Here is a 26,353-nt window from a genome sequence, read left to right as displayed (position 1 = left end):
TGCAACTCCACTTTGTCCATGTTCTCAGTCCCGTTGCCATGGATACGGTGGTTCGCGCTTTGGTTTGGATAAGTTCTAATCGTCACCGTGGGAACAGCATCCTCTATACACTTCCTGATGAACCCAGTCACGAGTCAGTGTATACATCAATGCTATTCTCAGAGGCTAACTGGAACATTTCCCAGTCCGGGTGATCAAAACAATCTTGAAGCATAGGTTCCGATTGGTCAGACCAACGTTGAACAGTTCTTACCACGGGAGCTTCCTACTTAAGTTTCTGCCTATAGGTGGGGAGGAGCAGAGTTGAGGCGTGATCTGATTCGCTGAAGGGAGGTCAGGGGAGGGCCTTGTAGCCGTGCTGGCAGGAAGAGCAGCAATGATCCAGGGTCTGTATTGCGCGTGTAGCACAGGATATGTGTTGATAGAACTTTGGTAGCATTTTCCTCAGATTTCCTTTATTAAAGTCGCCAGATACAATACATGCGGCCTCGGGATATGCAGGTTCCAGTTTGCACATAGTCCAGTGTAGTTCCTTGAGAGCCGTAGCGGTGATGGCCCTGATCTTGTCTACTTTATTGTCCATGGAATGAACGTTAGCATTTAATATACTGGGAAGGGGTAGATGGTATGCACACTGCCTGAGTCTGACAAGGACCCCATTTCTTCTTCCTCTTCTCTGGTGTCGGCATTTTGGTGCAGCCCCTGGTTTGAATAGAGCTGCCTCGGGAAGTTCAAACAAAGAATCCAGGTCAGGGAAGTTGAATTTCTGCTCGAATTTCTAGTGAGTTACCACCAATCTAATATTCTGAGCAAATAATGTAAGATATAACTAAATATTGCACAGTTGGCAAGGAGCTAGAAACAGGGTGGACATCTTGTATTCACCCCCCCTTTCTCTCTCTCTCTCTCTCTCTCTCTCTCTCTCATCGTGGGATAAAAACAGTAGGGCCATGTGGATCAAGTATCATCATTATATCTCCCAGACTGATATGATGTAGCGACTGTACAATATTAAAGTCATACCAGTGAAGATACAATGTCAGCCTTTTTTTGTGGTCAGTGAGCCGCTCATAGATGACATCATACTGTGTAGTCTCACCAAGCGCTGTCGTAATCCGGTTACGTATGATGATGTCATGTATGATCACACAGAGCGTTTTTACTCTGCTCCTCCTCGCCAGCGAAGGCCATCCTGTATGAGTCAGCCAAATGACACAGAGATGACACATAAAAACCCACAGTAAAGGAGAACGCAATTATATCATCATAGCTCTCTCATATTTTCATATGGGCACAGCCCAGTGTGATGCCCGAGTGAAATATTGCTGCTCTGGGCCTCTTCACATTTCAAAAATTGTATTCGTATGTTGGATTTGAAAAAATCTTCATGTAAGAAAAAAACACTTATTGACCATTGACAGCCTTATGCTTCTTCTATACTGTAATTATGTTTTAGTACATTTTATCATGCAGTATTAGTGAATGGAGAGAGTACCGAGAGAGCAGAGCAGGGAGAGGACAGGAGAGCTGAACAGAGCAGGGGAGAGGAGAGCAGAGAAGGGGAGAGGACAGGAGAGCAGGGGAGAGGAGGGGAGAGGAGGGGAGAGAAGAGGAGAGCAGTGAAAGGAGAGGAGAGGTGAACAGAGAAGGGGAGAAGAGAGGGGAATCGAGCAGAGCAGGGGAGAGGAGACCCTATATCCAGTGTCTCCTAATGAAATCCTAGTAGCCTGCTGCATTAGAGAGAGGAATCAGGGGTGCAGGGGAGCAGGGGCTGGGCAGCAAAAAGGATGACATCATCATTTTGGTCTCTCTATACAAGATGAACAACTCTGACCCTGCTTGTTTTATGGCTCTAATAGAACATTAGGAAATGATACAATTGCAAATGAACAAGCTCAGGGATAAATGTGTCAGTTACTTGCTGGCCTGGGTTGCATGTGAATGAATTCTTTGTGTGTTGCCTTTATATCTAGATATGACCCAGGTGTTTCTTTCCCACCATTTCCTCTCCCTAATGTATGGTGATCACATTAGGACCGATCATAATTTACCCAGTACAAGCCTCCGTTACAGTCTGTGTACAGTCACTTCCCCAAGAGGAAGAGAGAGAGAGAGAGACAAAGAGAGAGAGAGGGAGGGAGAGAGAGAGAGAGAGAGAGAGAGAGAGAGAGAGAGAGAGAGAGAGAGAGAGAGAGAGAGAGAGAGAGAGAGAGAGAGAGAGAGAGAGAGAGAGAGAGAGAGAGAGAGAGAGAGAGAGAGAGATTACTGTAACCTCCTGGGTTTGCTGTAACTTCTTGGGTTTACAGTAACTTCCTGGAAATAGACTTGGGTTACATTCACCAAGCCAATGGATCATGCTGATGTCACCCACAACCCCCTCTGTTAGCTTCAGCAGATCCTCAATTTATCTATCGTCGTGGAGACATGATGAAATGGAGAGTTTCATCACCACCTTCCGGAGACACCTGAAACCCCACCTCTTTAAGGAATACCTAGGATAGGATAAAGTAATCCTTTTAACCCCCCCCCCCCTTAAAAGATTTAGATGCACTATTGTAAAGTGGTTGTTCCACTGGATATCATAAGGTGAATGCACCAATTTGTAAGTCGCTCTGGATAAGAGCGTCTGCTAAATGACTTAAATGTAAATGTAGATGTTAGACGGAGAGAGCAGAGCATTTTGGAAGAGAGAAATGTTCTGAGGGCCTTTAGGAGAATAGCTCAGGGGCCAGGTGTGTGGGGTGTGTGGGATGTGTGGGGTGTGTGGGGTGTGTGGGGTGTGTTGGGTGTGTGGTGTGTGTGGGGTGTGTGTGGGGTGTGTGGGGTGTGTGGGGTGTGTGTGGGGTGTGTGGGGTGTGTGTCTCTGACGGCGTCCTCTAGATTTAGATTGTTTGTGTTTAATGGTAATGTGTGTGATCTGACTCTCCCCTCGTCTCTCTCATCCCCCTCTGATGGACGTCTTCCCCTGTCACACGTGTCCCTGCTTCTCTGGGGCCACAAAGACATAGCTGCCTCTCTGGGGCCCGGGGGCTGGGGGGCTGGGGCCACAAAGACATACCTGCCTCTCTGGGGCCCGGGGGCTGGGGGCTGGGGCCACACAGACATACCTGCCTCTCTGGGGCCCGGGGGCTGGGGCCACACAGACATACCTGCCTCTCTGGGGGCTGGGGGCTGGGGTCACACAGACATACCTGCCTCTCTGGGGGCCGGGGGGTGGGGCCACACAGACATACCTGCCTCTCTGGGGCCCGGGGGCTGGGGGCTGGGGCCACACAGACATACCTGCCTCTCTGGGGACAGGGGGCTGGGGGCTGGGCCCACACAGACATACCTGCCTCTCTGGGGGCTGGGGGCTGGGGCCACACAGACATACCTGCCTCTCTGGGGCCCGGGGCTGGGGGATGGGGCCACACAGACATACCTGCCTCTCTGGGGCTGGGGGCTGGGGCCACACAGACATATCTGCCTCTCTGGGGCCTGGGGGCTGGGGCCACACAGACATACCTGCCTCTCTAGGGGCTGGGGGCTAGGGGCTGGGGCCACACAGACATACCTGCCTCTCTGGGGGCTGGGGTCACACAGACATACCTGCCTCTCTGGGGCCCGGGGGCTGGGGGCTGGGGCCACACAGACATACCTGCCTCTCTGGGGCTGGGGCCACACTGACATACCTGCCTCTCTGGGGGCTGGGGGCTGGGGTCACACAGACATACCTGCCTCTCTGGGGCCCGGGGGCTGGGGCCCGGGGGCTGGGGCCACACAGACAGACGACAAGACCAAAGAAACACACTCTCCTCCATCTCTCCTTCCTCTCTCTATATTCTCTCTATATTCTCCTCGAACCCCACGTCTTTCCATCCCTCCACCTCTCCTTCCTCTCTCTATATTCTCTCTATATTCTCCTCGAACCCCACGTCTTTCCATCCCTCCATCTCCCCTTCCTCTCTCTATATTCTCTCTATATTCTCCTCAAACCCCACATCTTTCCATCCCTCCATCCCTCCATCTCTCTGCGGCTGTGGGAAGGTGTGAGGCGGGCACGGTGTGGATCGTCCTCTCCTCTCCTTCCTCCCCCAGTCCTTCTGCTCACTGAGGCAGTAATGAGAGGTTAACACAGTGGCAGCGTTGGCATAATTGAGTGAATTTAGCACCTTGGACAGCGCACTAAACTCCTTATTGCTGTTCTGACCTCCTCGTCATGTTCTGTCAGTACGGCCCCGGGTTTCAGCTGCTGATTGAGAGGCAATATGTTCCAGCGCCCACACACACACACACACACACACACACACACACACACACACACACACACACACACACACACACACACACACACACACACACACCTACACACACGTGCTGCGTGTCGTGTTCACAGCAGAGGTTAACGCCGGGAACTGGAGAGCAATTTTCTGCTAGTCGTTCCGCAGCTTCACGCTGTGGGCCCAGCACATTCACTTTTAAAAAGGACCCTTCAAACCCAGGTGTCTGCTTAAATATAAACAGACACGCCAGGGGAATAGAGGAAGGAGAGAAAGGAGGAATGTAAAGAGGAAAACACATTGATCTGATCAGGGTAGAAGTGTTTTACTGTACAGTTAATATGCCTGGCTCTTTAATGTGGCAAACTCCTATTTGTTATGTTGTATTACTGTTCTGTCTCTGGTTTCACCTCTCACAACAAACAAAACATGGCTGTTATTGCATATATCTTAATTCATAGTTGCCAGTTGAAGTACTGTAATTGTACGTGTCTGAGAATGATTGTTTAACCTCTATGGGCTAGCGTCCCACCTACTCAACAGCCAGTGTAATCACGTGGCGCGTTATTCAAATACCTCAAAAATGCAAAAACTTCAATTTCTCAAACATATGACTATTTTACACCATTTTAAAGACAAGACTCTCGTTAATCTAACCACACTGTCCGATTTCAAAAAGGCTTTACAACGAAAGCAAAACATTAGATTATGTCAGCAGAGTACCCAGCCAGAAATAATCAGACACCCATTTTTCAAGCTAGCATATAATGTCACATAAACCCAAACCACAGCTAAATGCAGCACTAACCTTTGATGATCTTCATCAGATGACAACCCTAGGACATTATGTTATACAATACATGCATGTTTTGTTCAATCAAGTTCATATTTATATCAAAAACCAGCTTTTTACATTAGCATGTGACTAGCATGTGACTAGCATTCCCACCGAACACTGCCGGTGAATTTACTAAATTACTCACGATAAACGTTCACAAAAAACATAACGATTATTTTAAGAATTATAGATACAGAACTCCTCTATGCACTCGATATGTCCGATTTTAAAATAGCTTTTCGGTGAAATTTTGCAATATTCTCAGTAGATAGCCCGGCATCACAGGGCTAGCTATTTAGACACCCAGCAAGTTTAGCCTTCACCAAACTCCGATTTACTATTAGAAAAGTTTGATTACCTTTGGTGTTCTTCGTCAGAATGCACTCCCAGGACTGCTACTTCAATAACAAATGTTGGTTTGGTCCCAAATAATCCATTGTTATATCCAAACAGCGGCGTTTTGTTCGTGCGTTCAAAACACTATCTGAAAGGGTAAATAAGGGTGGCGAGCATGGCGCATTTCGTGACCAAAAAATTCTAAATATTCCATTACCGTACTTCGAAGCATGTCAACCGCTGTTTAAAATCAATTTTTATGCCATTTTTCTCGTAAAAAAGCGATACTATTCCGACCGGGAAAGCCTGTATATGTACAAAGAGAGAGAAAATAAATACATCTCGTCGTGCCCTCGTGCACGAGCGTGAGTCTCAGAGTACTCTGACCAGCCACTATCCAAATGCGATAATGTGTTTCAGCCAGAAGCTGCCTCGATATCATTCAGCTTTTTCCCGGGTTCTGAGAGCCTATGGGAGCCGTAGGAAATGTCACGTTACGGCAAAGATCCTCAGTCTTCAATAAAAAGAGCCAAGATGAACAACAACTTGTCAGAGAGGGCGCTTCCTGTTTGGAATCTTCTCAGGTTTTTGCCTGCCATATGAGTTCTGTTATACTCACAGACACCATTCAAACAGTTTTAGAAACTTTAGGGTGTTTTCTATCCAAAGCCAATAATTATATGCATATTCTAGTTACTGGGCAGAAGTAGTAACCAGATTAAATCGGGTACGTTTTTTATCCGGCCGTGTCAATACTGCCCCCTAGCCCTAACAGGATAAAAAGATCAGGGTAGCCTACAGGAAAGTAGCCTATAGTCACACCTTAATGTTGTTTTTAGACAGTCATATGAGTGGTCTGAATATTCTGTATATCTTGGACCTGGCGTGTCAGAATAACCCAGACACGTTAAATATAGGGTCATTCTATGAAAAGAGTGCCTTTTAATATTTTAAGTAGAAATATTATCATTTGAAATGAAATGCCCTTTAATATAGACCACAAGGAAAACATAAATCTGAATAAAGGCTTGCTAAAATACCAAAATTCTGCATTTTGACATGTCCCTCCGTCAACTTTCTAGGAAGATTTTAACCCATTTAATGCCAAAATGTCTCAGAATTCCATCATCATTGTAAAGCCCTCGTTATTTTGTTGCTTTGACAAAGACATTTCTGAATATTATTATTTATTTAAAGTGATTAGTGATTCATTTACGTCTGTCCCTCATTTTGAACTCTCGTTTTAATATGATGAAACAATTTTTTTAAATATTTTTTTTCTTCAAAAGACACATTAAACATCTAATAGTCAAATCCTAGCGTAAAAGCATGTGCGCTGGCTCTACAATTTGTAATTTTCTGGTGTTTTGTGGTGGAAAACAGCGGGTCGATCATAACACGTCAACCCTGTTACCCATAGATAGACAGGCTAGAATTAATACATCAACCCTGTTACCCATAGATAGACAGGCTATAATTAATACATCAACCCTGTTACCCATAGATAGACATGCTAGAATTAATACATCAACCCTGTTACCCATAGATAGACAGGCTAGAATTAATACATCAACCCTGTTACCCATAGATAGACAGGCTAGAATTAATACATCAACCCTGTTACCCATAGATAGACAGGCTAGAATTAATACATCAACCCTGTTACCCATAGATAGACAGGCTAGAATTAATACATCAACCCTGTTACCCATAGATAGACAGGCTAGAATTAATACATCAACCCTGTTACCCATAGATAGACAGGCTAGAATTAATACATCAACCCTGTTACCCATAGATAGACAGGCTAGAATTAATACATCAACCCTGTTACCCATAGATAGACAGGCTAGAAAATGTTTGAACAATTCAATTTATTTTGTGAAACTTGCTTTCAGTTGGCGCTCCCTGTTGCACACAACAAGCTTCCATTCCCCCTCACAAGGGGATTTATGGCTGATTTAAGATGAAATCCCCAACCCCGTTACGGTCAACTCTGTTATGGTCAACTCTGTTATGGTCACCCCTGTTACGGTCAACTCTGTTATGGTCAACCCCGTTACGGTCAACTCTGTTATGGTCAACTCTGTTATGGTCAACTCTGTTACGGTCACCCCTGTTACGGTCAACTCTGTTATGGTCACCCCTGTTACGGTCAACTCTGTTACGGTCAACTCTGTTATGGTCAACTCTGTTACGGTCAACTCTGTTACGGTCACCCCTGTTACAGTCAACTCTGTCACAGTCACCCCTGTTACAGTCACCCCTGTTACGGTCACCCCTGTTACGGTCACCCCTGTTACAGTCAACTCTGTTATGGTCAACTCTGTTACGGTCAACTCTGTTACGGTCACCCCTGTTACGGTCAACTCTGTTACAGTCACTCCTGTTACAGTGAACTCTGATACGGTCAACTCTGTTATGGTCAACCCTGTTACGGTCAATACTGTTACTTTATTTGGCACTTTATAGGCACTTCCTAAATTCATTTTTTTATTTTATCTCTTGAAATGGGAAACTTTTTTAGATTTTTATCAAGTTGAACATGTGCTCTTTATGACAGAAATGTTTTGACCAAGTTGCACAAATCAAATCAAATGTATTTATAAAGCCCTTTTTACATCAGCAGATGTCACAAAGTTCCTATACGGAAACCCAGCCTAAAACCCCAAACAGGCACCGAATTGGTGGAACGACCCTAAGCTTCCTTTAAGAAAAATTTTTTATGCAAAGACATAATGGACTTGACAACACATAAAATGCTTTATAGACAACAACAACAAACAACGTATTTAACAAAACAAGTCGAAAACAACACAGAACTTAATGGAATTATTGTTGTAGGTGTCCCTGGGGGCCTGTGTCTTAGATTGAAGATAAGAGTGAAGTTCCCTCTGCTGCCATAAAGCGTTTGATGAGTTGGAGTGGAGGGAGGCTAGTGCTTATGAGAAACACTACAGCTAGAGGCATACACAACAATACTTCAGGCAGTTGACTCAGTTTGGCTCGGGATACTCTCCCCCCAGTCGAAAAATGATTCACTTCAATAATTGTTTCTCATTAACAAGAATGTTTTTGTGCTGACGTCTGTTGTCTAATTTCCACGAAAATGTCTTCTGAGAAATAAGTGTTTTTGCTGAATTATTTCCCAACACCAATGAAGAGTGTATGAAGAAGTCCTTAGTGACCTTTTCACACAGATTTCATTGTCTTTCTCCAATAGAAAGCAGATGTAGAGAGCAATACTGGTGCTATTCTCTCTCTCTGTCAGTCTGAACAATTCAATAGGCTGCTATACAGTATAGTTGCAATGTATTAGGTTGTTGGTAATGGTACTCACTAAAAGGAAATGTTCAAGGTATTCCAGGAAAAGACCAAATTGCATGTTGCACTGTAAAAGAGCCAGGACAGAGGTGAAAGTTGAGGGTTTTACAGTAGATGACTCAACCACAAATATGAGGTCTTTCAATGTTTATTGCTGAACAACAATATATTGCTACACCATCTCACCCGTTCTCTCTTTTTCTCTCTTTCTCTCTCTCTCTCTCTCTGTCTCTCTCGCTTTCTCTCTTTTTCTCTCTCTCTCTCTCTCTTTCTCTCTCTCTCTCTCTTTCTCTCTCTCTCGCTCTCTGTCTCTCTCGCTTTCTCTCTCTTTCGCTTTCTCTCTCTCTCTCTCGCTTTCTTTCTTTCTTTCTCTCTCTCCCTACTTCCATCCCTCTCTCTCTTTCTACAGGAAGTGATTCTGAAGAGGGCAGCAGACCTCGTGGAGGCTCTGTATGGGATGCCTCACAACAACCAGGTGCAGTTCAGACAGACACCATCTCTCCCTCTGTCCCCGCTACATCCTGTCACATCTCCCTGCATCCGCGTTCCACCAGTTATACGTCATTATTAATTCATCTCCGGTGGTTCATAGCATACCTGAGGAGTGTAGTAACAGTAATATATGGGGAAAATGACATGTTCACTAATGTTGACAGGTACAGTAGTGTATAACATATAAGCCAGTTCTACTGGGTTCTACTGTCGTACCCCACCAGAACACAACATATAAGCTGGTTCTACTGGCTTCTACTGTCGTACCCCACCAGAACCCAACATATAAGCTGGTTCTACAGTCGTACCCCACCAGAACCCAACATATAAGCCGGTTCTACAGTCGTACCCCACCAGAACACAACATATAAGCCGGTTCTACAGTCGTACCCCACCAGAACCCAACATATAAGCTGGTTCTACAGTCGTACCCCACCAGAACCCAACATATAAGCTGGTTCTACAGTCGTACCCCACCCGAACCCAACATATAAGCCGGTTCTACAGTCGTACCCCACCAGAACCTAACATATAAGCCGGTTCTACAGTCGTACCCCACCCGAACCCAACATATAAGCCGGTTCTACAGTCGTACCCCACCAGAACACAACATATAAGCTGGTTCTACTGTCGTACCCCACCAGAACCCAACATATAAGCTGGTTCTACAGTCGTACCCCACCCGAACCCAACATAGAAGCCGGTTCTACAGTCGTACCCCACCAGAACACAACATATAAGCTGGTTCTACTGTCGTACCCCACCAGAACCTAACATATAAGCTGGTTCTACTGCCGTACCCCAACAGAACACAACATATAAGCCGGTTCTACTGTCGTACCCCACCAGAACACAACATATAAGCCGGTTCTACTGTCGTACCCCACCAGAACACAACATATAAGCCAGTTCTACAGTCGTACCCCACCAGAACCCAACAGATAAGCCGGTTCTACAGTCGTACCCCACCAGAACCCAACATATAAGCCGGTTCTACAGTCGTACTCCACCAGAACCCAACATATAAGCCGGTTCTACAGTCGTACCCCACCAGAACCTAACATATAAGCTGGTTCTACTGCCGTACCCCACCAGAACACAACATATAAGCTGGTTCTACTGTCGTACCCCACCAGAACACAACATATAAGCTGGTTCTACAGTCGTGCCCCACCAGAACACAACATATAAGCTGGTTCTACTGCCGTACCCCACCAGAACACAACATATAAGCCGGTTCTACAGTCGTACCCCACCAGAACACAACATATAAGCTGGTTCTACTGTCGTACCCCACCAGAACCCAACATATAAGCCGGTTCTACAGTCGTACCCCACCAGAACCTAACATATGAGATGGTTCTACTTTCGTACCCCACCAGAACCCAACATATAAGCTGGTTCGACTGTCGTACCCCACCAGAACCCAACATATAAGCTGGTTCTACTGCCGTACCCCACCAGAACCCAACATATAAGCTGGTTTTACGCCATTGTTTGTAAACAATGTAATTGTAAACACTTTATAGCCTCATAACATGGTTAAAACTGTCATGTAGATATCATGGATGGTCAGTCATTGCATCCATAGCTCTGTTTATGAATTTCAATATGGTTCCAGCTCCATTCCTCAGCTGTTTACCCAGACAGAGATGGGGAGACTGTGTCAACTGCTGATTGGCCCTTTAAACTGTCACTCGTGTGTTTCTATGAACGCTACTTTAACTGATACCAGTGTTGTTTATATAAAAGCTACTTTAACTGATACCAGTGTTGTTTATATAAAAGCTACTTTAACTGATACCAGTGTTGTTTATATAAATCTACTTTAACTGATACCAGTGTTGTTTACATAAAATCTACTTTAACTGATACCAGTGTTGTTTATATAAAATCTACTTTAACTGGTACCAGTGTCGTTTATATAAAATCTACTTTAACTGATACCAGTGTTGTTTATATAAAAGCTACTTTAACTGATACCAGTGTTGTTTATATAAAAGCTACTTTAACTGATACCAGTGTTGTTTATATAAAATCTACTTTAACTGATACCAATGTTGTTTATATAAAATCTACTTTAACTGATACCAGTGTTGTTTATATAAAATCTACTTTAACTGGTACCAGTGTTGTTTATATAAAATCTACTTTAACTGGTACCAGTGTTGTGGTTCCTCTACCAGTGTATATGTGAACGCTCGTCTAACTGTGTTCTCCTGTGGCAGGAGATGATTCTGAAGCGTGCGGCGGACATCGCGGAGGCTCTTTACAATGTTCCCAGAAACCACAACCAGCTGAGCGGCCTGGGCAACAGCTCTGTCCACGCAGGCATGATGGGGGTCAACTCCTTCCCTGGCCAGCTGGCCGTCAACGTGTCCGAGTCCTCCCAGGGAGCCAATCAGGGTGAGGGGGCGGGTCGATACGGGTGTGGCGCTATCGTCATAGAAACCGGTAACTGAATAGAAACGTAGCTGCTGTGTTTTGTGAATGTGAAGTTGTCGGTGACGTTGCACTGTGACGTTGTCTGTGACGTTGCATTGTGACGTTGTCTGTGACGTTGTCTGTGACGTTGCACTGTGACGTTGCACTGTGACGTTGTCTGTGACGTTGTCTGTGACGTTGCACTGTGACGTCTGTGACGTTACACTGTGACGTTGTCTGTGACGTTGCACTGTGACGTCTGTGACGTTACACTGTGACGTTGTCTGTGACGTTGTCTGTGACGTTACACTGTGACCATGTCTGTGATGTTGTCTGTGACGTTACACTGTGACGTTGTCTGTGATGCTGTCTGTGATGTTACACTGTGACGTTGTCTGTGACATTGTTTGTGACGTTACACTGTGACGTTGTCTGTGACATTGTTTGTGACGTTGCACTGTGACATTGTTTGTGACGTTGCGCTGTGACGTTGTTTGTGACGTTACACTGTGACGTTACACTATGACGTTACACTGTGACGTTGTCTGTGACGTTGTCTGTGATGTTACACTGTGGCGTTACACTGTGACGTTGTCTGTGACATTGCACTGTGACGTTGCACTGTGACGTTGTCTGTGACATTGTTTGTGACGTTGCACTGTGACGTTGTTTGTGACGTTACACTGTGACGTTGTCTGTGACATTGTTTGTGACGTTGCACTGTGACGTTGTTTGTGACGTTACACTGTGACGTTGTCTGTGACGTTGTCTGTGATGTTACACTGTGGCGTTACACTGTGACGTTGTCTGTGACGTTGCACTGTGACGTTGCACTGTGACGTTGTCTGTGACGTTACACTGTGACGTTATCTGTGACATTGTTTGTGACGTTGCACTGTGACGTTGTTTGTGACGTTACACTGTGACGTTGTCTGTGACATTGTTTGTGACGTTGCACTGTGACATTGTTTGTGACGTTGCACTGTGACGTTGTTTGTGACGTTACACTGTGACGTTACACTATGACGTTACACTGTGACGTTGTCTGTGACGTTGTCTGTGATGTTACACTGTGGCGTTACACTGTGACGTTGTCTGTGACGTTGTCTGTGACGTTACACTGTGACGTTACACTGTGACGTTGTCTGTGACGTTACACTTTTACGTGGTTCTATGATTAAGAAAGGTGACTGATATCTTTGTTCTCTCTCTCTGTGTGTGTGTGTGTGTGTGTGTGTGTGTGTGTGTGTGTGTGTGTGTGTGTGTGTGTGTGTGTGTGTGTGTGTGTGTGTGTGTGTGTGTGTGTGTGTGTGTGTGTGTGTGTGTGTAGGTTTCAGTCGGAACACGAGCAGCGTGTCTCCACATGGCTATGTGCCCAGCTCCACCCCCCAGCAGAGTAACTACAGCTCTGTGACCACCAGCATGAACGGCTACGGCAACACTGGCATGTCCAACCTGGGAGGATCCCCCAGCTTCCTCAACGGCAGCGCTGCCAACTCGCCCTACGCCAGTGAGTTCAACTCTAGCTCTTCTAGCCACCCACAGATAGCTCACAACCACCTTCACCCACCTACATCCATCCAATCGACCGACCCACCCACAGCCAGCCCACTCTCTCTCTCACTCACTCACTCACTCATTCACTCACTCACTCACTCACTCACTCACTCACTCACTCACTCACTCACTCACTCACTCACTCACTCACTCACTCACTCACTCACTCACTCACTCACTCACTCACTCACACTCAGCTCACCCACCCACACTCAGTTCACCCACCCACCCACCCACACTCAGCTCACCCACCCACCCACCCACCCACACTCAGCTCACCCACCCACCCACCCACACTCAGCTCACCCACCAACCCACTCACACTCAGCTCACCCACCCACCCACCCACCCACACTCAGCTCACCCACCCACCCACCCACTCACACTCAGCTCACCCACCCACCCACCCACACTCAGCTCACCCACTATTCACTGCATGGCTGCCCCTATGTCTGAGGTCTGGTGGTGACAGGGGGGCCTGGTGGTGACAGGGAGGCCTGGTGGTGACAGGGAGGTCTGGTGGTGACAGGGAGGTCTGGTGGTGACAGGGAGGCCTGGTGGTGACAGGGAGGTCTGGTGGTGACAGGGAGGCCTGGTGGTGACAGGGAGGTCTGGTGGTGACAGGGGGGCCTGGTGGTGACAGGGGGGCCTGGTGGTGACAGGGGGGCCTGGTGGTGACAGGGAGGTCTGGTGGTGACAGGGAGGTCTGGTGGTGACAGGGGGGCCTGGTGGTGACAGGGGGGCCTGGTGGTGACAGGGGGGCCTGGTGGTGACAGGGAGTTCTGGTGGTGACAGGGAGGTCTGGTGGTGACAGGGAGGCCTTCAGATCTAGAGCTATTGGCTGTCTGCCTGGCAGTCTCCCAGTACTGGAGCCTGAACAACTCTTAAAACCAGTCCTCTCCTCTAATCGCCTTTCATCTGACAGCCATACATCCACTATGTTGCTGTTCTCCTGCAAATTCTGAATTGACTTCCCTGTTCCAGTGAGGGAAACCCAGAGGGAGAGTGTTAGAGGGAGACAGACAAAAAGAGAGAGGTTGTTTATTTGGTCTAATGATGATGGTGGGTGCCAGTTGTGAAGGTTTGTGTTTGAGGACCATTTGGCGTGGATCTAAGAACAGACGCCTACAGATTTCTTTCAGGCAGATAAATCTCCACTGACAACATCAAGCCTTATGAATTAGCTATACGAGACTACTCTGGTTAGGAGGAGAAACCGCGCTGGAATGCTCTGGGCTTGAGGAGGACTGGCGGCCTCTCTCCTTAACATTGTGTGTCCTTCCATCGGATTTCCCTGAAATTGGATTGAGAGTCACTGGTGTATTGCCTGTTTGCAGTGCCTGACTGGCCGTATCACAGATCCTTTCTAGCCTGGCCACGGAATTAAAGACTGTTAATTAAATCAATAAACTAATTGGAGGGGTAACAATTCAATTTCATCACTTTGCTCCCAACGATGTTAACAAGTATTTTAAAAGGCTGGCTGACTCCATTAGACACTTCCAATCAATCCACGAGCCTGGGCTCTGTGCTTCCAATTTTCATTAATTGATTAGTTAGGATTTGATAAATGGATTGTGCCATTGTTTCATGGTTCTGCCTCGATGGAGTTATAAATCTATTTAAATGGTGAAATAACAAGAATCACTTCTAATAAAGTGTAACCAGTAAGAAAAACATTAAAGAGCAGTAAATGTTGAATTGAAATGGTTGTCTAAGTGTGCTAGCATTGAATTGCTAACTACCTAAGAGACCACTGCTATGTGGATTGGGTTGAATAGTTAACCAATAAGCATTCATTTGTAAGAATGAACTTGAATTTAATTTCCTCTCGTTTGAAACTTTTCCCCCTTGAATACTTAAGGAGTTGTTTTTTCTTGTGTTCTCCGATAAATTATTAATCCTACATGGTGAAATTAACCTCTTGCTATGCCTCCCCCTCTCTCTCCTTCCTTCCTTCCTTCCTTCCCTCTCTCTCTCTCTCTCTCTCTCTCTCTCTCTCTCTCTCTCTCTCTCTCTCTCTCTCTCTCTCTCTCTCTCTCTCTCTCTCTCTCTCTCTCACACTCTCTCTCTCTTTCTCACTCTTGCGCTCTCTCTTGCCCTCTCTCTCTCACTCCCTCATCTCTCTCTCCCTCCCTCCCTCCCTCCCTCCCTCCCTCCCTCCCTCCCTCCCTCCCTCCCTCCCTCCCTGTCTCCCTCCCTGTCTCTCTCTCTCTCTCCCTCTCTCTCTCTCTCTCTCTCTCTCTTTCTCACTCCCGCGCTCTCTCTTGCCCTCTCTCTCTCACTCCCTCCCTCCCCCATCTCTCCCTCCCTCCCTCCCCCCCCTCCCTCCCTCCCTCCCTCCGTCTCTCTCTCTCTCTCTCTCTCACTCTCTCTCTGTCTCTTTCTTGCCCTCTCTCCCTCCCTCCTTCTCTCTTCCCATCTCTCCCTCCCTCCCTCCCTCCCGCCCTCCCTCTCCCTCTCCCTACCCCATCTCTCCCTCCCTCCCCATCTCTCCCTTTCTCCATCCCTCCAGTCGTTCCCTCCAGCCCCACCATGGCGTCCTCCACCAGCCTGCCCTCTAACTGCAGCAGTTCCTCTGGGATCTTCTCCTTCTCCCCTGCCAACATGGTGTCGGCCGTCAAGCAGAAGAGCGCCTTCGCCCCTGTGGTGCGACCTCAGACCTCACCCCCACCCACCTGCACCAACGGCAACGGTCTCCAAGGTGAGCCCCTTAGCCAATCGAGACACTATTATGTCTCTCTAACCAACCTCTACGTCCCCAATATCCCCTGTCATTCCTCCTTCCCTTCTCCCCTCCTCCCCTTCTCTGGCCTTGAAATGACACGTTTTTTTTTCTTTCTCTCCTCCCCTCCTCTCTTTGCGCTCCCTCCCTCAGATCAGTCTTTTGTGGACTCTAGCAAGTACTCCACAGCCAGCTCGCTGCAGGGCCTGGCCTTTTCCTGAAGTACGTTACTCTTTCTGGCATGCACCCATCCTCCCTTCTCCTCCTCTGTCCCACTAACCATCCATCTCTCCATCCATCCATCCATCCATCCATCCATCCATCTCTCCATCCACTCATCCATCCATCCATCCATCCATCCATCGTTCCACCCATCTACCCATCACCTTACCCATTACATTAACATCAACCATCCTCATATTGCAGTTGTATATTTTGACAAAAGAGAGGATGAGAGATGAGAGGATATCTCTAATTTTGGTCTGTGCTTTTGTTTATTCAGCTAAAAGGGCATTTGGCAGAGTAGTCATATTACTCAGAAGTTTGTCCTTTTATTTGGCTTTAATGCTGTTGTGGTCGTGCCTATCTTCCTGTGTGTGAATGAGGAGAAAGGGCATGAATGCGTAGGGGCTAGAGGGCAGGGCAGGCTGTAGCTGTGTGGGTGTGGGAACACAGAGCTTTCTCCCAGGACCGGACAGGACAGGACACACTGCTGTCCTCAACAGACCCAATACATACAGTCGTGGCCAAAGGTTTTGAGAATGACAAAAATATTGATTTTCACAAAGTCTGCTGCCTCAGTTTGTATGATGGCAATTTGCATATACTCCAGAATGTTCTGAAGAGTGATCAGATGAATTGCAATTAATTGCAAAGTCCCTCTTTGCCATGCAAATGAACTGAATCCACAAAAAACATTTACACTGCATTTCAGCCCTGCCACAAAAGGACCAGCTGACATCATGTCAGTGATTCTCTCGTTAACACAGGTGTGAGTGTTGACAAGGACAAGGCTGGAGATCACACTGTCATGCTGATTGAGTTCGAATAACAGGCTGGAAGCTTCAAAAGGAGGGTGGTGCTTGGAATCATTGTTCTTCCTCTGTCATCCATGGTTACCTGCAAGGAAACATGTGCCGTCATCATTGCTTTGTACAAAAAGGGCTTCACAGGCAAGGATATTCCTGCCAGTAAGATTGCACCTAAGTCAACCATTTATCAGATCATCAAGAACTTCAAGGAGAGCGGTTCAATTGTTGTGAAGAGGCTTCAGGGCGCCCAAGAAAGTCCAGAAAGCGCCAGGACTGTCGCCTAAAGCTGATTCAGCTGCGGGATCGGGGCACCACCAGTACAGAGCTTGCTCAGGAATGGCAGCAGGCAGGTGTGAGTGCATCTGCACGCACAGTGAGGCAAAGACTTTTGGAGGATGGCCTGGTGTCAAGAAGGGCAGCAAAGAAGCCACTTCCCTCCAGGAAAAACATCAGGGACAGACTGATATTCTGCAAAAGGTACAGGGATTGGACTGCTGAGGACTGGGGTAAAGTCATTTTCTCTGATGAATCCCCTTTCCAATTGTTTGGGGCATCCGGAAAAAAGCTTGTCCGGAGAAGACAAGGTGAGCGCTACCATCAGTCCTGTGTCATGCCAACAGTAAAGCATCCTGAGTCCATTCATGTGTGGGGTTGTTTTTCAGCCAAGGGAGTGGGCTCACTCACAATTTTGCCTAAGAACACAGCCATGAATAAAGAATGGTACCAACACATCCTCCGAGAGCAACTTCTCCCAACCATCCAGGAACAGTTTGGTGACGAACAATGCCTTTTCCAGCATGATGGAGCACCTTGCCATAAGGCAAAAGTGTTAACTAAGTGGCTAGGGGAACAAAACATTGATATTTTGGGTCCATGGCCAAGAAACTCCCCAAACCTTAATCCCATTGAGAACTTGTGGTCAATCCTCAAGAGGCGGGTAGACAAACAAAACCCCACAAATTCGGACAAACTCCAAGCATTGATTATGTAAGAATGGGCTGCCATCAGTCAGGATGTGGCCCAGAAGTTAATTGACAGCATGCCAGGGCGGATTGCAGAGGTCTTGAAAAAGAAGGGTCAACATTGCAAATATTGACTCTTTGCATCGTCTTCATGTAATTGTCAATAAAAGCCTTTGACACTTATGAAATGCTTCTAATTATACTTCAGTATTCCAGAGTAACATCTGACAAAAATATCTAAAGACACTGAAGCAGCAAACTTTGTGGAAATTAATATTTGTGTCATTCTCAAAACTTTTGGCCACGACTGTACATTACTGCAACACAATCAGAAGAGATATCTCACAATTTACATAAGGTCTTTGTTTATTCAATAAACCCGCCAAGCCGTGGCTGGATACCAGTATAGGATGTTCTTTTTGGAAAGTATCTGTTAAATCATAGTTTAGTGTTAGAGCTCCACCAGCCAAACAAAAGCTGAGACAGGAGCACAATATCACTCCTTTAACACTCTGTAAGATAGTGTAGCGTAGCATAGTACAGTGGAGTGTGCTTCTACAGAGTCACAGGAGCACAACAACACTGTAGAGTAGCGTAGTGCAGTGGAGTGTGCTTCCACAGTCTCCTCTCTCTCTCTCTCTCTCTCTCTCTCTCTCTCTCTCTCTCTCTCTCTCTCTCGATCTGCAGTTTGTCAGACAGGCTCCCCCCCCCCCCACACTAGGCTGGGAAATGATCAACAAAGACAGCTGTTGGTCTCTGTTGACAATCGATACTGTCGCTATTTACATTGACATACACCCACCGACTGACTCGGTTTGTGTTACACTACTGCAGATCAAAGCTAGAGTTGAGTCACTGTCATACATGATGTTTTGTCAGCGAGGCGCCGTATCTAATCCCAAGCTCCTTCTCTCCCAGTCCCGTGCGTCTCACAGAACTGACATAGAACTGCCAGAAGATACCACATACAGCAATAGTTCCTGTGCAGTCGGGCATATTATCAGCTGGAATTGTTGAGAAGCATTTGTGCTTTCCATGTAAATCAGATTGTTCTAAGATTAGTAAACCAAATCTGGGTTTATTCAAAGATCATTTTGATATCCTCACATAAACATTTTAAACGCTTTCTTTTTGTACATTACACTTGTGATTTTGGTTTATGACATATTGCGTTAATTTATCGATGAGCTAACACGTGTGTGTGTGTGTGTGTGTGTGTGTGTGTGTGTGTGTGTGTGTGTGTGTGTGTGTGTGTGTGTGTGTGTGTGTGTGTGTGTGTGTGTGTGTGTGTGTGTGTGTGTGTGTGTGTGTGTGTGTGTGTGCGTGCATAACTTTTCCTGCCTCTCTTGATTCCATCAGCAGTAGATTTGAGAGCAAAACGCCTGCAGAAAAACACCCAGCATCCTTTTTAGTGTTTGTCAGCAGTTGCATAACTAACGTCAAGTGAAATCTCAAGCAATAAACATTCCTTACACACTTCTAAGGAACACACTTTAGAGGTCCTCCTCTGGCCTCTGACCTTTGACCTGTCCCACTACACTGGATATGTTAGGTCATGTTAGACTCCGCTCAGGGAACAAACACATCTTGTCAATCCGTTACCATGTACCCAACTGTGAATGATTGGAGATGATGGAGCTGGTTCATTCTAGCCAAACATGAATTATATACTGTATATTGTCATTTTGGGCAGTGCCTTCGGAAGGTATTCAGACCCCTTGACTTTTTCCACATGTTGTTACGATACAGCCTTATTATAAAATGGATTAAATAAATGTTGTTGTTTTTTCACCAATCTACACACAATACCCCATAATGACCATAAAGGTTTTAGCAAATGTCTTAAAAATAAAAAACAGAAATGCCTTATTTACATAAGTATTCAGACCCTTTGCTATGGAAACAGGCACATCCTGTTTCCATTGATCATACTTGAGATGTTTCTACAACTTGATTGGAGTCCACCTGTGGTAAATTCAATTGATTGGACATGATTTGGAAAGGCACACACCTGTCTATATAAGGTCCCACAGTTGACAGTGCATGTCAGAGCAAAAACCAAGCCATGAGGTCGAAGGAATTGTCCGTAGAGCTCCGAGACAGGATTGTGTCGAGGCACAGATCTGGGGAAGGGTACCAAAACATTTATGCAGCATTGAAGGTCCCCAAGAACACAGCGGCCTCCATCATTCTTAAATGGAAGAAGTTTGGAACCACCAAGACTCTTCCTAGAGCTGGTGGCCAAACTGAGAAATCGGGGGAGAAGGGCCTAGGTCAGGGAGGTACTCAAGAACCTGATCGTCATTAAGACAGAGCTCTAGAGTTCCTCTGTTGAGAAGGGAGAAACTTCCAGAAGGGCAACCATCTCTGCAGCACTGCACCAATCAGGCCTTAATGGTAGAGTGGCCAGATGGAAGCCACTCCTCAGTAAAAGGCACATGACAGACGCTTGTAGTTTGCCAAAAAAGCACCTAAAGGAGTCAGACCATTGGAAACAAGATTCTCTGGTCTGATGAAACCAAGATTGAACTCTTTGTCCTGAATGCCAAGCGTCACATCTGGAGGAAAACTGGCACCATCCCTACGGTCAAGCATGATGGTGGCAGCATCATGCTGTGGGGATGTTTTTCAGTGGCAGGGACTGAGAGACTAGTCAGGATCGAGGCAAAGATGAACGGAGCGAAGTACAGAGATATCCTTGATAACAACCTTTTCCAGAGTGGTCAGGGCCTGAGATTGGGGTGAAGGTTCACCTTCCAACACGACAACGACCCTAAGCAAACAGCCAAGACAAAGCAAGACTGGCTTTGAGACAAGTCTCTGAATATCCTTGAGTGGCAAAGCCAGAACCCGGACTTGAACCCGATCGAACATAGCTGTGCAGCAGCGCTCCCCATCCACTCTGACAGAGCTTGAGAGGATCCGCAGAGAAGATTGGGAAAAACTTCCCAAATACAGGCGTGCCAAGCTTGTAGCGTCATACCCAAGAAGACTCGAGGCTGTAATCGCTGCCAAAGGTGCTTCAACAAATTACTGAGTAAAGGGTCTGAATACTTATGTAAATGTGATATTTCATTTTTTGTATTTGTAATAAATTCACAACAATTGTGTAGTGTGTAGTGTTGTGTTGTATTGTGTAGCGTCGTGTAGCATTGTGTTGTGTAGTGTTGTGTAGTGTTGTGTAGCGTTGTATAGTGTTATGTATTGTAGTGTTGTGTGTTGTGTAGTGTTATGTAGTGTTATGTAGCGTTGTGTAGTGTTATGTAGCGTTGTGTAGTGTTATGTAGTGTTGTGTAATGTTATGTAGTGTTATGTAGTGTTGTGTAGTGTTGTGTGTTGTGTAGTGTGCTGTGTAGTGTTATGTAGTGTGTTGTGTTGTGTAGTGTTGTGTAGCGCTGTGTAGTGTTGTGTGTTGTGTTGTGTAGTGTGTTGTGTAGTGTTATGTAGTGTGTTGTGTAGTGTTATGTAGTGTGTTGTGTAGTGTAGTGTAGTGTGGTGTGTAGTGTAGCGTAGTGTAGTGTAATGTTGTGTAGTGTTGTGTGTTGTGTTGTGTATAGTGTTGTGTAGTGTTGTGTGTAGTGTAGTGTGTAATAGTGTTGTGTGGCGTGTTGTGTTGTGTGTTGTGTAGCGTAGCGTAGTGTTGTGTAATGTTGTGTAGTGTTGTGTGTTGTGTTGTGTATAGTGTTGTGTAGAGTTGTGTAGCGTAGCGTAGTGTTGTGTAATGTTGTGTAGTGTTGTGTGTTGTGTAGTGTGGTGTAGTGTGTTGTGTTGTGTAGTGTAGCGTAGTGTTGTGTGTTGTGTATAGTGTAGTGTGGTGTGTAGTGTAGCGTAGTGTAGTGTTGTGTAGTGTTTTGTGTTGTGTATTGTGTTGTGTAGTGTTGTGTGTAGTGTGTAATAGTGTTGTGTAGGATTGTGTGTAGTGTAGTGTGTAATAGTGTTGTGTAGTGTGGTGTAGTGTTGTGTGTTGTGTAGTGTTGTGTAGCGTAGCGTAGCGTAGCGTAGTGTGTAGTGTTGTGTATAGTGTTGTGTAGTGTTGTGTGTAGTGTAATAGTGTTGTGTAGTGTGTTGGTTATAGTGTTGTGTGTAGTGTTTTGTGTAGTAGTATGTAGTGTAGTGTTGTGTAGGATTGTGCCTGGTGTGTCTTCACTGCACTGCATACTGTAGTCACCCTTGGTTTGATTTGGAGCTTTCATTAAGCATAGCTCTGTTCCTAATGTTGACACAGATCCCCATGCAGCTGTTTGAGGCCAGTCGGGGATGATGTAATACGTCACAAACACACACAAATGAGCTTCAGTGCATGCAAACAATTAAGGCACGGTTTTTGACAACACTAATCAAGCGTTTCAAGTGTCCCATTTGTGCCAATTTGGCAAGGCTGTTGAAAATATATAAATGATTTATACCTTGTTTGAAAGCGTATTTGAGTCATAGTTTCATAGGGCATAGTTTGTTATGCAGATGTGAGAACAGATTGCTGTATTTAAAGAGTAATTATTATGTGAGGAAAACATTGGGAACATTTTTATGTATTAACCGACTCTCCCTTTCTGTCTCTCTTTCCCCCTGCCTTCTCCCTCTCTCCCTCTCTCTCTCTCTCTCTCTCTCTCTCTCTGCTCTCTCTCTCTCTCTCTCTCTCTCTCTCTCTCTCTCTGTCTCTCTCTCTCTCTCTGTTTCTCTCTCTCTCTCTCTCTCTCTCTCTCTCTCTCTCTCTGTCTCTCTCTCTCTCTCTCTCTCTCTCTCTCTCTCTCTCTCTCTCTCTCTCTCTCTCTCTTTCTTCCCTCTGCCTTCTCCCTTTCTCTCTTCTCCACCCAACAGTGATTCCTGGAATGATCGTTCCTCCCATGTAAGCGATGTTTGGGTATGAGAGGAAAGACTCAGGCGTGGATCTCAGCATGTACCCAAGGCTCCAGTTTAGGACTGGATCGTCAGTCCTGCATTGAAGGAATTGAACCCGTGACTCAGGCCCTTTTTAAGAGGAATCACATTTGAACTTTAAAAGGAGAAAAAGAAGAAGAAAACGCAGCATTTACAACAACCTCTTTGGAATTCGTAAGAGTTGAACGCAAGGTCACAGATTACCCAGAAAGCCCAACCCAGCTAAACATGAGTTTTATTTATTTGGGAGAGGATTGACTCATCATTTTATTTAGTGTTTTACCTTTGTGCAAAACAATATGTATTTCCCATCTTCAACGTGTAATATACACAAGTGAAAATATTAGAGAGATTTTTTATTTATGAATCTGAAAAAGATCAATTAATAAATTGTTTGTGAATGATAGAAGACATTAAAATGTGAGTTAAATAGTGAAGACTGAATTAGATTTATACAGTTGCTGTACTCATGAATCAAGACTAACCAAACCAGACATTTAGACATTTGTTTTGTACTACAGTGTGCTGTTTAGAGACGATGCCACATTCCCTAACTAGGGAGGCACAGAAAGACATGCTAGGTAGCACAAGCTAACCATGCACCATTGCAGAAACTCTCTGCTTTTGAGTTCTTTTGGCCGCTGCAAACAGCCCCTACTCATTTCTCTCCCTCTCATGCCTAGCAGAGACCGCCATCGCTACGACTAGAAGCATTCACTCGTCACCACAGAAAGCAAGTGATTTATCCATGATGACACATAGCCAGCCATTCACTCCATGTTGGCTGTGAGTGTACCGATCGTGTCCAAGCTCCTAGGTGGTTGTCAGAGTTAGAGAGCAGAGCCTGAACCTGCTCTGGATACCAACAGTGTCTCTACTGTATGATTGGTCATTGGACCGCAATCTTGCTGTGGAGCCACTCAGCAAAGCCCTGTAACTGTACATTAGAAACCCTCTTGTTCAAGTGTTCTCTCTCTCTCTGCCATCCACCATGAAATCTCAATGAAGGAAACCATATGTTTTAAAAGGATGTCGCCATTTCACTTTTGCTATATTGTGTGAGTTATTTTTTTTAAATTAATTATTCCTTGATAGTTTTTGGTTTGTTGTGTTCTCACCATGAAACTGTGATCATGGGTCGGCCATTCAAAATGTTTTTCTTGTTCCACCTTGTTACTGTACAACAGTTGAGGATCTTGAGATAGGTCAAACTGGGAGACACTTTCTAGACAGACTAATGAGTCAACATGAGGTGTTTAATGGTGTCCCAGTCGCCATGGTGAAACATGGAATACCCAGCACTGTAAAAGTTACCTAATCCTCAGATTCCCAGCAAATATCTGAATCCAACCTTTTCAATTGTCTTGTTTTTTTTTTCTCGTGTGATGTGTGTTTTTGTATATAGTAATACATGTCTGTGATGTTTCTTTTAATTTTGCCAAAGTCATTGTTTAAGATATATTTATACATTTAAAGAAGTCTTAAGGCAGCTTTAGTGTCACGATGTCATGTTTACTCCATACTCAAAATGATCCCATCATCTTTAGCTCGGAGAGTTTTGAATAGTAAGAAGGGAGATGCAGTATGTTACATATCCACATTAATAATCTACTATCTCTCATCAATTTCTACATTTTGCTTCTTCCACATCCTTCATGTGTATGTTTGAATTTTGTGACAGTGCCGATCAGTTTTTATTTGGTTGTCTACCATGTTCCGTGTTTAGATGTGATTTTGATACCTTTCATTTTTACGTTGTTGTTTTTCTTTGTGTTGTTTTAAGCCATACTTCCATTTCTAGCTCCATCCACCCTAAAAGCCATTGTCTATTTTTTGTATCATTTTGGAAGTTTAATGAATTTTTTTATTTTTTTTTCGTCTTGATTTTGCGTTTGTTTTATCATATGGTAAAGGTAGTATATTATTCTTATAGTAAAGAGATTATATAAGTATATCATTTGAATATCTTCTTTGCTTCGATTTTTTTGGCTTTAAAAAAAAAAACGTGTACTGTTTAAAAACAAACAATATGCATGTGGGTTTTCTTTCTAGCCATGCATTTGTGTGCTGAAAGCAGGAAGACTAATTTTTTGGGGAAAAAATATGAAAATACTTTCTTCATCTCTTCCATGTTATTTTCACTTTCACCTCCGTTGTCTCACCAAAATCTGAACCAGCAGTTTAGATGCCTTAACAATGCAAAGCCACAGACATCAGTGTAGAGTAGAGACCACATCAGTGCTCTGCTAACATACTTTAAAATGGGTGCAACAAGCAACATATAGAGAGGGGGGAGCACAAGTGGAACTGTTCCTGAGCGATGTTTAACTGTTTCCCCTGCCGCAGTGAGCACTCGGCATGGCACAGCAGAGATAGGGGGAGCCAGAAATAACAGAGGAGAGGGAGGGAGGGAGGGAGGGAGGGAGGGAGGGAGGGAGGGAGGGAGGGAGGGAGGGAGGGTGGGTGGTGGATGGGTGGGTGGTGGATGGGGCTGGCTGACTGACGGGGGGAGGACACTGAGATGAGAACTGAGAATAGAAGGGAGGATAAATATTTAATGTGTTGAGCAGCTGGAGGGGAGCTGGTATGGAGCGGTGGAGGAGAGGAGGAGAGGAGGAAGAGAGGAGGAAGAGAGGAGGAGAGGAAGAGAGGAGGAGAGGAAGAGAGGAGGAGACGAGGAGATGAGGAGAGGAGAGGTGGAGAGGAGTGTAGCGTACTGCGTTGCTCATGTGAAGCCGACCCTTCCCTTCATATTCATCTCTCTTCTTCAGGGTTATTCCCTCCGTCTATAACGATATATATATATATATATATATATATATATATATAGACCTCCACAGCTAAAGGTGGGTTGATGGTAAAACATATTCTATTTACTGTGTGATTCTATTGGAGAAAGGTAATGGTACTAAAACAGATGTGATTATGAACCATTCTAGATGACAGCACAATAATTTGTAACACACAAGTAATTTAACACCCTTGCTTAGACAATTACTACTGCCCTCTTCTGACTCCTCCCACTCTTCTGACTCCTCCCACTCTTCCGACTCCTCCCACTCATCTGACTCCTCCCCCTCGTCTGACCCCTCCCCCTCTTCTGACTCCCCCCTCTCTTCTGACTCCTCCCACTCGTCTGACCCCTCCCACTCGTCTGACTCCTCCCTCTCTTCTGACTCCCCCCTCTCTTCCGACTCCCCCCTCTCTTCCGACTCCTCCCTCTCTTCCGACCTCTCCCTCTCTTCTGACTCCTCCCTCTCTTCTGACTCCTCCCTCTCTTCTGACTCCACCATCTCTTCTGACCCCCCCTCTCTTCTGACTCCTCCCACTCTTCTGACTCCCCCTCTCTTCTGACTCCTCCCTCTCTTCTGACTCCCCCTGTCTTTTGACTCCCCCCTCTCTTCTGACTCCTCCCTCTCTTCTGACTCCTCGCTCTCTTCTGACTCCCCCCTCTCTTCTGACTCCCCCTCTCGTTTGACTCCTCCCTCTCTTCTGACTCCTCCCTCTCTTCTGACTCCCCCCTCTCT

At 45.6% G+C, this 26,353-nt stretch overlaps 1 protein-coding gene across 12 annotated transcripts in view; it reads left to right on the top strand.

The window, feature by feature from the left end:
- Positions 1–24,789, top strand: part of LOC106603880 (transcription factor COE1-A) — a 334,815-nt gene extending 310,026 nt beyond the window's left edge. For 3 of the 12 annotated variants that reach the window (XM_045717372.1, XM_045717369.1, XM_045717370.1), the window contains exons 12-17: positions 9,167–9,232; positions 11,478–11,655; positions 13,004–13,183; positions 15,746–15,934; positions 16,109–16,177; positions 22,767–24,789. In XM_045717372.1, coding sequence (XP_045573328.1) covers positions 9,167–9,232; positions 11,478–11,655; positions 13,004–13,183; positions 15,746–15,934; positions 16,109–16,176 — 681 coding nt within the window. In that variant the 3' untranslated portion in view covers position 16,177; positions 22,767–24,789. Of the gene's footprint in view, positions 1–9,166; positions 9,233–11,477; positions 11,704–13,003; positions 13,184–15,745; positions 15,935–16,108; positions 16,178–22,766 lie in introns of all 12 variants that reach the window. The other 9 variants (XM_045717367.1, XM_045717364.1, XM_045717365.1 and 6 more) reach the window with 5 other exon arrangements.
- The last annotated feature ends 1,564 nt before the right edge of the window (positions 24,790–26,353 follow it).

This window comes from Salmo salar, chromosome ssa04, assembly GCF_905237065.1.
Source record: "Salmo salar chromosome ssa04, Ssal_v3.1, whole genome shotgun sequence".
Lineage (NCBI taxonomy): Eukaryota > Metazoa > Chordata > Actinopteri > Salmoniformes > Salmonidae > Salmo > Salmo salar.
Note: the sequence above shows the minus strand (reverse complement) of the source record. Positions and strands in the feature narration are given on the sequence as shown.